We start from the raw sequence: 17362 nt of genomic DNA on the forward strand, positions 1-17362 counted from the left end.
AAGGAATAAGGTTTGTACTTCTATTTTACAAACTGTGTGAATTACCCTAATATTGTATCTTCATTGAATAAATGTTTTGATAAATCAATAATTAAAATAACCAGATTGATAGATCTTGAAGGTTAAAATCTTACATAGAGTCATAGAGATGTACAGCATAGAAACAGACCCTTCGGTCCAACTCGTCCATGCCGGCCAGATATCCTAAACTAATCTAGTCCCACCTGCCAGCACCCGGCCCATGGGTATCATTATCATATAGATAACATTTAACTGGTCATTTAGGTAAAATAAAAATACTTTTTCCAGTTATGTTGTGACCCATAGGTTAATGGAACTAAAGTGACTAGAGCTGTTTTAATTTGTGCAATCCCTCCCAACATTTGATGACAGGGACACTGAGGCATTTTTCAATTCTTCAGGAAATGTCACTCATCAGATGAGATTGCCAATGAAACTGGATATTACTCAAGCAAAGCAAGTCAATGGACGGAACTCATGAAGTATATGTCTTGTTTTCTGAGGAGGCTTCTGTAGATTGAGGAGGCAAAAGCTTTTTGTGGTGCTTGTGTGTTTATTCCTGAGGATTACATGCAAAAGTTTTCAGATAACTAAAAGCAATCTGGGGAGAATTGTCTTCTGACCCTCTTCTCTCAGAAGGTGGTCAATATATAAAAGTCTTTACTGCAGTACACATACAAACACTAAATGAGAAATAATGAGATTTTTGGGGATGTACAGGTTTAATCTCACTTTTGTACACAATTTCAATAATACACCGCTCCACTGATGGTCATGTTCCTAAAGAATGTGAAGAGTGTGTGGTCAGGGGAATGTCAGGCATCGTCATAAAAGATGAAATCCATTTTGATCAATTAACTAATGCTGACTGCAACAAATTTCAGTAGTTCCTTCAAAGTAGCACTTATTGCTAGTGATTTGGCAGTGAATATAGTTCTGAAAAAAGTTGAATCAACCATAGTGAAGCCAGTAGGGTACTTCTCTAAAAGGTTAGAATCCCATCAAAAGTGATGGTCTACGGTGGAAAGAATCCGTGGATTTGCTACTGACTCAGACATTTTGAAATACATGTGCAAAGAGGGAATAAGAATGTGTGTGTGAATGTGTCAACTTTTCTCATTTTCTTTGTCCACACTTCACAATAAAAACACAGAATTGCCACAAAGATGCTTCATATTTAATATTTCTTGGAGGCTTTATGTTGTGAAGGTTTGTGGGTAATTGATTCATTTCACGTTTGGTGGAAATGTCTTGAATGGTTTATTTAAAAGAGGTCATTGTTATTAATTGGTTATGTGAGGTCTGGGAGCAAGAGCTAGGAGTGGAGATCTCTTCTGAAACGTGGGAGGACATATGGGAGAACATGCGAAAGATCTCAATCTGTAATAGGATACGCGATATGCATTTAAAAGTCTTGCACAGGGTTCATCTGGCACCGGACTGTCTAGCGAAGTTTAAAAAAGGGGCATCTTCAATGTGCCTCAAATGTACAATAATTGTAGGTACTCTTACCCATTGCTTCTGGACATGCCACAGGCTCCATGTTTATAGGAGCGCTGTGACGGAAGAGATAAGAAGGATATTAAGGACCGAAGTTAAAGTAGACCCGATACCTCTCCTCTTAGGTCTACTGAATTTATCACCTGTAGATGGGCATGGGAAGAAACTATTTAATATTCTTACTTACTGGGCACAGAAGAATATTCTGATGAATTGGGTGTCTGCTTGCTGGGATAGCGGAAATTAATTATGGAGCACATTCCCTTAGATTTTTTTACAAATGTCGTGCACCACACAACAGAGCCTTTTTATAAAACATGGCAGCCCTTTTTGAGTTATTTAGATACAGATTTGTCTGCTATCTTAACTAGGGTGTTTGTTTAACCAGGATGGTTATGTTTGCTGAGCCCTGGGCCCTGGAGGGGGGGAACTCCTGAGTTAATACGGGTATATATACAACACTCCTGTTCTTTTGTTTGGGAGCTTTGCACCGAGCATTGCAATTTTGTGTTTTTGTGTGTTCTTTTGTTTTTTTTTGTTTTATTAGTCACTTACTTAATTTTGGCGTTGTTTTGCACAGTGTTAGGTTTTGTTTTGTATTATAGAGTAGGTTAGCAGTTAGTAAACAGTAATTGTATTGTAATTTGTGTTTTTCTTTATTATACTGATATTTGTTATTTGTTATATTTTCAATAACTTTACAAAAAAAGGTCATTGTAAGTTCACTGTATACGTTGGAGATTTTTTTGCTGCTAAGACTTCCTGTAAGTTAAATGACTAGTAATAACTGCTTGCCTTGTTATAGACCCTTGCTGAGATGGTTTTGAACAGTAATTGGCTTAATGAAGTGCTTGGTTTCTTTGCCATGAAAAGAACAAATCGCCAAGTTGATTGTTTCCATATCTGAAAAACCTCTTATTGAATTTAAGGTGAAAACTATTTGTTCTTTTGAAAGAACGATTTTGAAAGGAACAGGTCAGGATTGTATTTCCTAAGCAAACTGTGTCTTTGAGACTTCAGAGACAACAATGCATGATCAGAGGTAGAGGGGTGACCTTATAGACGTTTATAAAATGATGAGAGGCATGGAGAGGGTAAATAGACAAGATCTTTTCCCTGGTGTGGAGGAGTCCAGAACTAGAGGGCATACGTTCAGGGTGAGATTTCAGGCAGAGGGTGGTGTGTGTATAGAATGAGCTGCCAGAGGAAGTAATGGAGGCTGGTACAATTACAACATCTAAAAGGCATCTGAATAGGAAGGGATATGGGCCAAGTGCTGGCAAATGGGACTAGATTAATTTAGGATATCTGGTTGGCATAGATGAGTTAGACTGAAGGGTCTATTTCCATGCTGTGCATCTCTATGACTCTATTAGTGACTTAAGCACATTTGGAACATTCTGTGCTTTATTCTTTAGCCTCCAAAAATAACACATTGGTCATTCGATAATTGAATTTCAGATACTAATAATATACTCTTTCCCATTCTCCTCCCAGCAGGACATCTCCCCAAAACTTTACCCTGGCACCTATGGAATTCTTTTCTTATCCATTTGCAGATAATATGTTGGCCATCGATGAGGGTAAACCTTTATCTCCTCTTCCTCGGTGATGGCAAAACTATACTTCAATTCTCCAACTACAGTTTAACTGGGAGGTAGGCCTGGCCTTGTCGTAAAAATGCAACTTTACGACAGAAAGCCTATCCTTGATATATTGTGATGTACACATCTGCGGTTTTATCTCGAGGACTTAAAGTGGGAAGCTCGATGAAAAGATTTGTAGTTTTACATTCCCATGTTTTTCAAACAGCTCGGGACAATAAATCCCAAACCGAATCCCTGGATACTGTACATGGAATTATTTCATTGAAATATAAAGTGTCTGACTTTATACTCGACAGGAAATACTTCAGAAAGTGCTAAAAGATGAAGAGTAAAGCTTTCATTTTGATGGTACAAAACATAACAGTTGATAGTTCCAATCCTGCTCGTTTCCTTATGTGCAAAGATATGTAGTTCCTTGGCTTTATTTTACTCACTTTCGTTCCTTGGGGACGGCAAGAATTCTTGCAAATTTCTCGCCGCAGCAACGAGTTATTGTGAAGGAGAAATTGGTGGAATTTCTCCATTTCGCTGATTACAAAACCAATCAGACAATCTCGTATTTTCTGCAGACAGAAGCCTGCCTTGATCCAGTTTTTATACCCGCCGTCATTAAGACGAATACTCAGCTCCGACTGCATTCTTGCAAATAAAAGAATAAACGTCGTTTCCAAACTGTGATCAGACTCTATAGTTTTCAATCCAATCTCGGGTACATTGCTTGCGTGCGCAGTCTGCCCGGAGAGCCACCAAATGCGGAAGTGAGATTGCGAGCGAGCACCTCATTTAAAATAGAACAACACTTCAAATTGCGAATGCGAAAGAATGGACCTGGTTTTCTAGTAGGACTTGAGTTCGATGTTTGAGTCACACAGATTAGATGAAAATTAGCCCTTCACATTTCCCCCTTTAATTTTTTTTTCTTACCCTGTACATTACAGCTTAGCCGCGCATGCTGGATTTTTTTTGTGCAATATGTTCTTCTTCTTTCTATTATAAGTATGTCCCTCACATTTGATTTCTTTTTTAAAAACAAAAAAAAAGGCCAATGCAATTGAGGTTGGCGGAAAGTGGGATGTGTATCTCAGTATAGAACATTTCGATTTCAAAAACGACAAAGTCACTTGAACTGCTGAAGGAGCAGCGCTCCGAAAGCTTGTACTTTCAAATAAACCTCCCGGACTTTAACCTGGTGTTGTGACTTCTGACCTTTTCCACCCCAGTCCAACAGCGGCACCTCCACATCAAAAACAACAATTCGAGGATAGCTACAATGAAAATAAGCAAAATGCTGGAGAAATTTAGTAACAGATGCTACTAGACCTGCCGAGTTAATGTGTCAAGTTCGATAAAACTATTTCGAAACAATGTAACCTTCACTGGAAAATGGAAATTCAGTGGATAAGACGGAAAATCAAGCAATCAGAGGCAGGGATTTACATATACATTGCCAAAATATTCAGGAACTTTAATACTGGTGTATGAGAAAAAGAATAAACTTTTAGGACGGAGGACTGCGAGTTGGCTGATGAACTGAAACAGCGTATTCCTTTGGTTGTTCCTAGTAGATACAATACACATGCCGCAGTCAATTAATAAATGTAGGTAACCAACAAACTAGTGTAGGTCAGAGAAAGATATTTGCTGTCCTTATCTGATGTGGCCTGCGTGTGCTCACAACAATACTGTTGTCTTACAAATGCCCTCTGAAAAGACAGAGCAAACTACCCCATCGTATCCTGTTTTTGTGTGAAAAAGTAATTAAACGGGATGGGGGAATCGCACTGACCGAAGCACCAGAAATGGCAATGGCAAACAACATCTGGGGACTTCATTCAAAATGGGGGAGCTATATCATAGTCTAGTGTTCTCAACAGTCACCCGCACAAGATCATGCCCCATCATTCTCCCACTTTACTGCACCCCTCTCCCCCAATAAACCCCACCTGCCATCCTCTCCCCTTCTACCCGTCCCCCTCTTTCCCTACCTTCGTTCACCTTCAGTCCACCAGGTCTGCACTTTATCCCTCCGACCTGTCTTCTCTCCTTTATCATCCCTCATCCCCACCGCCACCCCTGTTATTGCTCGCTTCATGGCTTACCAGCAATTTCCATTCAAAATGTTTACAACGTTATCAATATTTTTTTTCTGAAACAGAACATTTTATCCATCCCCAAGGTAGATTGTTTGCATTTATAATGCCATATATCTAGTCTCTTTATTCATTACCATCTCAAATAGCATGTTTATCAAAATTGGTTAATCACTCCATCAATCAAAAATTATATTGATAGAATTCATAACTTTGAATAATTGCAGAAATTAATTAGAAAGTTAAACACAAATGTTTATTTTAAAATTGAAGTACACCAAAAAGAATAGCCATACAAATAAATATGGATACTTCTAAAAAGGGATTTGAAAAATTGAAATTTAAATGAAAACATCAACATTTAAGAATTGCCTCTGCTTTTACATTAGCACCTATTCAGATTTAGAATTACTGTCAAGGTGGGAAGTTGTATTAATTAAAATTAGGAATTATGATTGACTGGCAGAGGAAGACAAATTTAAACAGATGTTGAGAAAGTGAAAATCCACACCACAGGCAATAAGATGTTTGTGGGTGGCTAATGCTTTTTCATTACTTTTGACTATGAAATCAAAGCTTTTACTCCACTCTAAGTGTCACATATTACTTTCCTAGTATTGCCCCCCCCCAAAAAAAATCTTGTATAATTTATTTGCTGCATTTAAAAACTAAAAAAAAGTAAAAGTTTTGTTCAAAAACAATTTTTTTAAAATAGCAATTAGAATAGAACAAATCTTTTTAAATTGTACAAGATTTTGTAGAAAAATCTGGATTTTTTTCTTCTTTAATATAAGCAAAATATATATTTATGAGGGCCATTGTTTTGGGCAAGGGAAAGTACACAACAAAGAACCATTCAATTAAAAATGTCGATGTTGAAAAAACCCATTTAACAATATTTTCCCATGAAAGGCTTAATCATAATTTTCACAAGGATTTTAATTGTAAACAATAGCTGGTTTCAGAGTTAGCAGCATAATTTTAGCATGAATTGATACTTTTTCAACGTCAGTTTGAACCTGGTGTCAAGTCAAGAAATTCTCCAAATGTCTAACAATGATATCATAAAACAGAATAAGTTACCAATTCCAATGAAATATTCTTGAACAGAAAACCAGGAAATAAAACACATTGAAATTTTCACTTTTAATTAACAACTTTACAGACCATAATAAATGATGGGACATACAAACAGGATTATGTCAAATCTGAAAGATCATAAATAAAATTTTAAAATTAGCAAAATGAATGTATCATGGACTAATTTGACATTACACAAATATAATAATTTTTCAGGGACAATGAAGCAGTTTGGAATAGGTACACCATTAAAAATCTAGTGACACCTCATAACAAGGTGCATTTTTCAAGATTAATAAATTGTGACCAGTGGTGAAAATAATTTATTGTTTTTTAACTTGATTGCAGTTAGGTGGGGTGAGGGGGGATATTTGTGCATTGAATTATGCATGCACAAATTCTAGAGGCTGTCTCAATTTCAATTTCAATTTCAAAGGAGTGTGATGACAGTGAATGCTGAGTGTTATCATCAGTAGTACTGCCATAACATCTGGGCCAATGTATTCAATGCCTGAAAAGGTATATTCAAAAAGTACATTACATATGTTTCACAATGATCAAATTACGTCTCGCTGACATTTTCCCCCATTACAAACAATAGCTCATTCAAAATGCTGCAGTTTGCACCCTCACCCCTATGGTCCCCTTTTGGTCAAGCTCTAATTTAGGTAGAACACAGAAGCTAGTGATCTGAAAATTTATTTTCCCAGTCAAGGATTTCCCTCCGAGAGCACCCGACTTTATACACTTTAGTCCCATATTTCAGGAAGGATGTACTGGTGTTGGAGCGGGTCCAGAGGATGTTCACAAAAATGATCCCATAAATGAAAGGCTTAACATATGAAGACTCTGGGTCTGCACTCAATGGATTTTATAAGGATGGGTGGGGGGAGGGGGATCTAATTGAAACTTACAACTGAAAGACCTGGACAGAGTGGACATTGGGAAGACCCTTTAGAATGGAGATGAGAAGAAACGTCTTCAGCCTGAGATTGATGAATATAATGAATTCATTACCACTGTAGGCTGTGGAGACCAGTTCATTGATTATATTTAAGACAGAGATAGTTGCTGATTGTTAAGGGGATCAAAGGTTTTGAGGAGAAGGTGGGAGAATGGGGTTGAGAAACTTATCACCCATGATTGAATGGCCTAATTTCTGCTCGTATATCTTATGGTCCCTACTTTACCATTACAAGGGTAACCTTGTCTTCACTTTCCTCCACGTGACTTTTTTAAAAATTTGATATAGAATTTTCTGCTTACAACTTAACACTGCCAAAAAACAAATATTCTCTTCTCTTTATAACAATAGTTATTCAGTTGCATTCTACTTTATTCTTTTACCAACTATCTGTCACCTTTCTAACAAAGCTCAGCAAATGCAGCATCTGTCTAAACATACCTTTCCACACCATCATCCTCAACGGATTCATACAGTACTTTCCCAATGAGACAACAAATTGTACGTAATTTTTCAAACCTAATGTGCTGGATTTACCAATTCTCCTAGAAAAAACAGGAAGAGCAAATGATGATTTTCCTTTATGAAAAATGATGATTTTTCCCAATAGCCTCATTTTCATAGTAAATGTGATGCCAAGCTCCTTGCTACTTTCCACTTAAACCTTCTGGCCAATTCTGTCTTTGTGATTTGTTTTTCAGGTAACAAAGTGACTGGTTTTGGTCTAGCTCACCATTTTTTTCATCCTTCCATTTCTATATGCCTTACTACATCATCCTGAATTCAGATGTCTCAAATGCCAGTATTTCTTGCCTACTTGGGCTTCTTAGTGAGTGTTGTCTCCCAAATCTACCCATGGCCTTTAATCTATTTGTTATTTTCCAATTCTGATGAAAGGTTCATGCCTGAAAAAAAAGCTGTCTTGTTCTCTTTGCAAATTCTGTATGACCTACTGAATGTTTCAGGTAGTTTTTATTTCAGATTTCAAGCATCTGATGTTCTTTGTCTTGGCTTTATGATCCAAATCCTTAACTTCAAAGTCATCCATAAATTTCCTCTATCCTTGGGAGTATTCTCCTACTTTTGTCATTGTGGTTAGTCTTCTGGAATACACTCCCCCGTAACTCCACCTTTGACTCCCACTATTCAATAGTTCTCTTCAATTGTCACCCGCCCCAATCAAAAGTAGTTTTTCAAATCTCATACTATGTATTGACTCTGTGCATGTCATCCTGGAAAGGCAGGAATGTTTATATTTCTATTTCTATGGTATAACACCTTGTAAATTTCAGCTTGGTACCAAAATATATGGAAACTTTTCAGGTGGTGTAAAGTAATGTCAAGTGAATCACTTTCAGTTATAGAGACAAGTGACAACTATAAATCAAGTTTCTATTGAACAGCAAGTCAGTGTCAATATAATCATTCTCAGTAAGAACAGCAGCCACGTCCTTGAGAAGTAATTTAATGCTCGAGAGGAAACTGTTCTACGTTGTTCATTCACAGACCAAAACCAGTATGTTGTGACAGGTGTCTGGAAAGGAAGTCAGTGATGTCAGCTCCAACAAACATGCGGTGGGGGAGTGGAGTGGAGCTAAAAACCGAGAATGGAGCACAGGACATTGAGATTGCTCCTCAAGACGATGAAAAGAGAGTGACAATGGGTCAGAGTATGATGGGAGACAAAATAAAAGCATGATTAGTTTGACTGAGGACTCAAGCACGGGTTGACAGGAAGGGAAGGTAGTCTGAAAAACAAGAGAGCAAAAGAACTAGTGACTGAAAGTAGTACAGCATTCAATGACAGTGGGAAAAGACTGAACAATGCATTGTGTATAGAATAGCAGGAATGAAGAAACGATACTGAGACTGGAGAATGGGGCATATTGATGCTGCTGCTTAAGAAAGCAAAAGCACCACAATGAACATGAAGGAATTCAGAGTTACCCTTAGGAAAAAATATGTAATAGGTATTTAAAATAACTTCAACAGCTATGTTTAGAACAAAGAAATACAACTTTAAACAAAAAAAAAACTTGATAAGCAGCCTTTTAAACATCACCCCATCAAAATAAATTAATTGTTTTGAGTTGTACCTGTCAAAGTTGCTGTTAATGAAAATAAAACAGAAATACTTACCTCAATATTAGGAACATTTTCAGAAAAGATAATGGGGGGGGGGGGGTAGAAGAAAAGTATCTATTGGAATTATACAACCAAAATTATGCTGTTGCATCTAACTGTACATATTGTCAATGTTGTTTGAATAAGGGTGTTACATGGGATGGTGGTTTTATTTGCTTGTTTATTAAATATTGTTTCTGAGGCAATATGACCAAAGAACTCAAATTTTATGAAAAGATTTAAAGCAGTCATAATAAAATACAGCTCCATTAAAGTTTCACAATTTACAATAACCAATGTAACAAATGAGATTGAAAATTAATAAAACTTAAGCTATTGTGCCAGAACATATGAAAATTGACAGATTTGCATTCTCTAAAAAATATTCTTGGCATCATCATAATCTAACGATCTTCTCCTTGTAAATACTATACTATGGTTAAATCTAAATCAACCAAACAGGAATCTTTTGGGATTTATATTCGTTTGAAATGCAGTTTATAAAATACACTATATAACAGCAGGTAAACAAAGTAATGAATGTATCTTTTAATGGAAGAAGTTCATCCCTGAAGAATAAATTATATCACGCTCTCAAGTCACATTGGAGCATGATTTTGATAATTAATTTCATTTTGCATCACATACTGTCCACCGAATAACATTGTACTCAATCCTTTTTCTCCACATGAAGGACACCCTAAGGCAGTCTGTAGTGTTACTGTCGACCCCCAGGGGGCAGTGTTAGATTTGCCATCAAATCCCTCACTGCTGCATAGATTGTGCAGTCACCTGAAAAAGTAACATAATTATTTTTTAAAAATACAACAGAGTGAGGTAAATGACAACCAGATTAAGATAACAATAAGTTTTTTTTGTTCATTCATGGGATCTGTGCAACAGTAACTGTGCTAGCATTTCTTCCCATCCCTAACTGCCCTTGGTAAAAGTGGTGGTCAGTCACCTTCTTGAACCTGTGCAGTGGAGTTACATTTACAGTTAGAAAAGGAGTTTAGGATATTGACCCAGTAAGAGTGAAGGAATGGCAACTTATCTCCAAGTTGGAATAGTATGTGGCTTTATACAGGTGGTGGTGCTCCCATGCATAAACAGCTCATCTTTCTAGATAGTAGAATTTGACAGTAGTGAGGGTGTTGAAGGATAAATTATATCATGCTCTCATCACACTGGAGCATGATTTTGATAATTAATTTTATTTTGCATCACATACTGTCCACCGAATAACATTGTACTCAATCCTTTTTCTCCACATGAAGGACACCCTTTGGCGAGTTGTTGAAGGGATTAAATGTTAAAGGTGTTAGATTATAGTCTCAATCAAGGTTTGTCCAGGATGGTGTTCAGTTTGAGTATTGTTTTAGCTTCACAGATTAAGGCAAGTGGGGAGTTTTTAAATATGCTTCAACTAGTCTCTTGCAGATGAACAGGCTTCAAGGTGTTGGAAGGGGAGCTAAATGCATTCGTGTTCCCTAAAGCTGACCTGCTCTTGTAGCCACAGAACTTTGTGGCCTCTAGTTAAGCTCCTTGTAATTTCCAGGGTGTTGATGATAATGGATTCAACAATGGCAAAGGGACCTTGGGGTGCAGGTTTATAGTTCCTTGAAGTTGGAGTGACAAGTAGACAGCAGTGGAGATGGCATTTGATATGCTTGCCTTTATTAGTCAGCACATTGAGCATAGGAGTTGGGATGTCATGCTGCAGCTGTACGGGATATTGGTCAGGCCATTTTTAGAATTCTGGTCTCCCTGCTATAAGAAAATTGTTGTGAAACTTGAAAAGATGCAGAAAAGATTTACAAGGATGTTGCCAAGATTGGAGGAGCTCAGCCTAACAGCTGGGGTTATTTGCCCTGGAGCATTTGACGGTTGGGAGGGGACCTTATAGAGGTGTATAATTCATGAGGGGCATGAATAGGGTAAATAGCCAAGGTCATTTTCCTGCGGTAGAGAAGCCCAAAAGTAGAGGGCGTAGATTTAAGGTGAGAGGGGAAAGATAGAAGGGACCTTAGAGGCAACCTTTTTGTGCACAGTGTGGTGACGTGTATGGAGTGAGCTGCCAGAGGAAGTGGTGGAGGCTAGTACAATTACCACATTTAAAAAGGCATCTGGATAGATATATGAAGGTTTTAGAGGGATGTGGGCCAAATGCTGGCAAATGGGACTAGATTAATTTAGGATATCTGGTTGGCATTGACGAGTTGAACTAAAGGGGTTTGTTTCTGCACTGCACAAGTCTATGATTCTTTGCCATTGAACACTGCAGAGATAATTAGGTTTGTTTTTGTGCAGATAGTCATTTCCTGGCATTTTCAAAGCATGACTGTAACTTGTGTTATGGAAGGTGTTATATGCATATATTACATTTTTTTGGATTTAGATTTTAAAGCAGAAATGAATAAATGTGGCTAAGTTTGTGAAGGTTTATTTTAAAAAAGTCAGAAAGACAGTTTGGAATTGTGGTGATTTAAGTAATCAGTTCCAAGAAGACACACGCCTGCATTCCAGTATTAGACCGTTGGGGTTATGATATACAGAGTTAGCACATTAAGGTAATAGTTTACACATGAATCTTCAGAATAGAAAGTTCAAAGCTGTTAATTCAGGAGAGGTGTGGGCTATTGTCGGGCCACAGATTCAACTCTCATTACGGAAGTTCATGGAATTTAGGTTCTATTCAGAAATTTGGAACTAAAACCTGGTTCAGCAGCATTATCACCGCACCAGCACTTTCTTGAAACAAATACTGACAATGAACAGGCTTTTTTTTGGGGATGAAAATTACTTTTTAAATAGGTTATGCATTGTTGGAGAAGTGTACTAGAGATCAAGGCCTGCTATTCTTGGATGTGTCATAAAGGTTCAAGCATTTTATCAAAGTATGCAGAGTCCCTAATTTACTTGTTTGGTAAACTCAGTTTAACAGAAAACACATACCAGGTTTTAGATTACTAAAGATTAGATTAGATTACAGTGTGGAAACAGGCCCTTCAGCCCAACAAGTTCACACCGACCCGCCGAAGCGCAACCCACCCATAGCCCTACATTTACCCCTTATCTAACACTATGGGCAATTTCCCATGGCTAATTCACCTGACCTGCACATCTTTGGACTGTGGGAGGAAACCGGAGCACCTGGAAAAAACCCACGCAGACACGGGGAGAACATGCAAACTCCACACAGTCAGTCACCTGAGGCGGGAATTGAACCCGGGTCTCAGGCGCTGTGAGGCAGCAGTGCTAACCACTGTGCCACCGTGTACTTCACAAGAACTATTACAAATATATAGATCCTGTCATCACAGGTAAACAACCGAACATGCAGCACACAACTTTAGTAGATCAACTCTAACCCCATTCTAAAACAACCCATACACAGTATCATAGACGGAAAGAAAAAAAAATGGCATGATAGGTGGAGGAAATAAAATGCTGGAGAAATGGTTCTCCAAAATTCAATGGTGTGTTATTTTTGTTGTCTGCTCTTTTCCTTTAGATTCTTGCACTTCTGCACAGGAGGCAGAGTGACGTGACTAATGAAGTCTCTCAGAAATTGGTTAAAACGAAAACCTTTAACTATTGGTGGGAGCAAACTATGGAGTGTCTTCAGGGTAACAGGGGAGAGCTGATAACCTTTGGAATCCATATCAACTCCACAAGCCAGCAGCCTGTTGCAATCTGAATCTTACTTTGTAAACACATACAAGTTGTGTTCTTTTGCACCATTGCTTACTGCTTGCTGAGCAACAATGGAAATATGATCCACAATGGATTTAAGTAGCTTGCTTTTTAAAATAACAGCCCTTGGTTGTAAAACAGCCTTTTCCCCAATATACTTTATTTTCTTTTGATTATAAAATGAAAAGATGTGGTCTTCACTAAATGTCAGGTATAGTTTTTCAGAAGTGAAGGAGAACCAGGGTTTATTCATCATACAAACTTAACAAAAAGGCTGGCCCAGAAATACGAAGCAACATAGTAATGGATTCCACTTGGATATCCGAATATGAATTATCTTGTCCCTTATCCACCAGATGGCTATATAGAGTGGCTCTAGTAAGATAAATTTGATTAATGAGCAAATTTAAAACTAATATATTATTTAACTTTTACTGCATTTTGGAAGATACTTTAGTGCTATTATACAGCATATTCTTCAAAGCAGTGAACTAATGTAAGAAATTAGGCCAAAGATCAAATCAAGCATCTAAATCTTTGCAAAAGTGCTCTGTATATTGACATAACATTTTTCATTATTTCTCATATGAGCTATGCTGCAGTCATCTTTGCAGAGATTTTAATTTTACTTGTCAAGTAGTCCTAAAATTAGGCGCAATGCCTGTCAGAAATTGTGCAAACCCATTTTAAAACTTAACCTGAACAGCCAGTAGAGGATGAGATGGAAAGCAAAGAGAAGCAACATAGATATTGGAAACATGCCTGAGCTTATATACAAAATTTAGGTTTCTAAATACAACATTTTTTCAGTGTTCCAATATTGTTACATTTACTGTGGCTTTTTGCATTTTGTGCATATTGCAAAAAATGATCAGATGGTGGCAAACAAACATCCTGCAAAATAACTTTCTTTTGGTTTACCTTGTGGTGGCTGGTGCACTTCTGAAAACCTCCTCAAGATGTTGCTCACCATTGAGGCAGCTGCTCCTGATGTGTTCTGTGGCCTTGGAATATCAGCTTGCTGTGTTGCCCCTGTTGCCATATCATAGACAATTGGCACAATTATGCTGATTGGTTCTTGTGGAACTGTTAGTCGCTGAGTGAGTTGCAGCTTTTGACAGGTTGAGGTTGGGTGAAGGGCAGAGACAAAAGATGAGAGAGAATGTGAAACTTTAGCTGTAATTTCACAAATGTAGACTTCAAAAAACAATTTAAGTATCATTTTCTTTCATTTGTTTCAATCAGAGCATCTGCATTGCATTCATTATTTCATTTCTGAAGTGCTTCTGGTATTGCACCGTGTGGAATATAGATGGGTCCTGTGCCTCATTTTATTCAATCTTTTGCAGCTATGCTAAATGATACAGCTAGGGACCTCCAGTTTGGATTTTGTATATAGATACGCACAATACAGTAATGTCAAACCTAACACCACCAAATATCAATGACAGTCCTGCAACAAAAAAATAGTTAGATGAAGTTTGCATACTGATGCACAATTGTGGCACACTTTAAAGTGGATCTTCTGTTAGTGAATCTCTTGTATTTCTTGCTGAGAGTTGTGGTTACCATTAGCCTGAAGACTGAAAAAATGCAGTCAAGTCTTAGAAAGTTACATGTTAGATCAGCAATCACTATTGATATAACTGAATTGCATGTGAGAAAGGAGTTCACATCTTGGAAGTGTGTTATTAATCTTGTGCCAGGATAGTAAAGGAATTCATGACTTGCATACAGAGAATAGACACCACTTTTGGGTAGATAGGAGAGTATAAATGCTATGTAGGGTTGAATGGCCTCTTTCTGAGCTGTACTTTGTGCATGGAGTCTCTGAAAATCAGTACATAGCATCAAAACTGCCACTAAACCAAAATATTAGAAGGGAGTTGCCCATACAAATCTCATTTCTGATGTGAAATGTACACAGTTAATAGAAAGTGTATGCTTGAAATATTTCAAAGTTACTATTACAACATGTTTCTTTTTAGCTGGCTGGTCAACATTACTAACTATGAAGTACTTGAATTTGCTGAATTCAGAAATTATCATTTTTGAAACTGATATTCAGTGATCAGCTCTACTGGGCTAGAAAGATTAGCATGGATGGTGCAGGTTACCAAAGTAATAGATTTTGTGTAGAACATTTTGAAGATAGAACAAAGTAATGCAAACAATAAAAAGGAATTACATGGACAAAATGAAGATTCACTTGAAGCAATGCAAAATGACTTGCTAACTTATAGAAACCATTAGCCTCAGACACTAATAGTGTGCCAAAGAACATGGAGTTGATACATTAGGCCAGCTGAAAGGCAAGATGCAACATATGGGTGAATCAACAATGGTAGAGGAATGAACATTAGAAGACTTCCAGAAACATGATATGTTAAGCTTGAGATAGAACAGTATCTCTCTTGTAACCCTGCAAGACCTATGAAGAAGTTAAATTTACTCTATTGCTGGTACGAACATCCTTGAATAATCATCTCTCTCATGTGCGCACGCAAACACACGTTTTAACATTCATATTTTTCTTGCCTCCAATCCTAACAGTTCCGCACATTTAATACATTACAATTTCATGATCTTCAACTGCGATACATGGAAACTAACATGAGTGTGCAACTTACAAAGAACAGCATCTTGGATTTCAGCACCACTGCAGGTGTTCCTGGAGGAGCTATTGGAGGAGCACTAGGCGGGATTGTCAAACAGAACTGCACATTCCACCTTAGCTGAGTGGCTTGATCTGGAAACTGTTCACAACAAAAAGCATGATTTATTGAAATGTTAAACCAAGATGAAATTGGTTTTGGCATTTTGATGCTTCGATGTGATTTTCTATCTGAAACAAGTATAAATCTCTGTTCTGGGAAATATTAACATTTCAGCAAAAAGCATTTTCATGGAAGTTACATAAGCATTACTTTATCAAGATAATTTGATGCGGTCACATTTTTCTGTAGCAAAATTGGGCATGATAATTTGATAGAACTAGATAAGTGAGTCCAAATTAAGCTAAACTGGATTATGGACACTTGTTAATAGCAGCATCTTATGTTAAAAGTGCACTGTGGCAACTACATAAACCTTAAGCCAGCTGTTTTTTTGTGGAACCAAGATGGTTTAACAGAAATCCAAAAGGGTTAAAATGCTTTGAGGAGAATATTAATCATAATTAGATTGAATTACTTCATATTTTGCATTATTCAAATATACAGGTCAAATATTTCATTTAAAAAATCAAGGAGAAAATTCAACACTTAGACAACTTATGAGAATGTTTATGTCATTGAGTAAATGGTCCCTGTGCTTGGTCTTGAAAAAGCTAACCACAATGTTTTGAACATGAGGTACAAATTGGGAATGCCCTTGTTGGGAATTTATCCCAAGAACTATCCATCAATTCACTTAAAACTGCATTACTGAAATCTCAGTTGCTTAGTCCTAATGCCACACTACACTTCTGTAATGACTCCTCTGCTCAGCCACACCCTTACCTCCAATTTTGAAGCTCTGATCCTGAATAAAACTGACTCTCACCATTACCCACCCCCACACATCTGCTTCTCCCCAACCCCTTCCACTTCAATGTTACAGACAGTATTACAGTGTCACTTACCAATTCCAGTTTCATGATGCGCACACAATCCCTGAGAATGTGAGTTGGAGCTCCCAATAGCTTAGCAAAGGCATTTAGTGTATTGGCTTTAAAGGGGGGTCCAGCAACCTTAACAGATGAAAAATGTATTATTCATATTGCAGTAGAGTATTATAGGAATGATAAATGTAACCAAGCTAAATGTTAGAAATAGGTTCCATATTTACAGTGATCTGTTTCAACCATTTGTCTCAATATTTATGGAAAATGTTTTTAACAAACACCAATATAAAATGCACAAATTATTTAAGTAGCTTTCTCAAGGTACAGGCATGAGAACACAATAAGTATTTGGGATGATGGATTTTGATAGGAAATGAAAACTACATGTAAGAGCTCTTCTTTCAACCCTTTGTAATTTCCCTAAACACGAAAGTTGAGAATATCAATATAACCTGCTCTAAGACTGACTGAGGCATCCAGTTTTAGCAAATAAATCCATTTTGCCTTCTCCCTCCTCTGCTGTGCAAAAGCAACTGAAATATAATTTAGCTCCATTTTCTTTTGAAGCTGACAAGCAGCAAACCTTTCATCTATCATCATGTCAAATCTGTTGACACTGACTCTATTGCTTGATTTTGAGGTTTTTGATGAAAAATTACACACAGGTCTCATGAAG

At 37.3% G+C, this 17362-nt stretch overlaps 2 protein-coding genes across 4 annotated transcripts in view; both read right to left on the reverse strand.

The window, feature by feature from the left end:
- The window catches only part of LOC140486249 (uncharacterized protein CXorf38-like), an 85930-nt gene extending 82085 nt beyond the window's left edge, over window positions 1–3845 (reverse strand). For all 3 annotated transcript variants that reach the window (XM_072585141.1, XM_072585142.1, XM_072585140.1), the window contains exon 1: window positions 3563–3845. In XM_072585141.1, the coding sequence (XP_072441242.1) occupies window positions 3563–3766 (204 nt within the window). In that variant the 5' untranslated portion in view covers window positions 3767–3845. The remainder of the gene's footprint in view (window positions 1–3562) is intronic.
- A 2504-nt stretch (window positions 3846–6349) lies between these two features.
- The window catches only part of med14 (mediator complex subunit 14), a 101794-nt gene continuing 90781 nt past the window's right edge, over window positions 6350–17362 (reverse strand). The window contains exons 28-31 of the mRNA XM_072585143.1: window positions 16705–16812; window positions 15713–15838; window positions 14004–14193; window positions 6350–10178 (exon numbers count right to left, since the gene is read on the reverse strand). Coding sequence (XP_072441244.1) covers window positions 10105–10178; window positions 14004–14193; window positions 15713–15838; window positions 16705–16812 — 498 coding nt within the window. The 3' untranslated portion in view covers window positions 6350–10104. The remainder of the gene's footprint in view (window positions 10179–14003; window positions 14194–15712; window positions 15839–16704; window positions 16813–17362) is intronic.

This window comes from Chiloscyllium punctatum, chromosome 15, assembly GCF_047496795.1.
Source record: "Chiloscyllium punctatum isolate Juve2018m chromosome 15, sChiPun1.3, whole genome shotgun sequence".
Classification (NCBI taxonomy): Eukaryota; Metazoa; Chordata; class Chondrichthyes; order Orectolobiformes; family Hemiscylliidae; genus Chiloscyllium; species Chiloscyllium punctatum.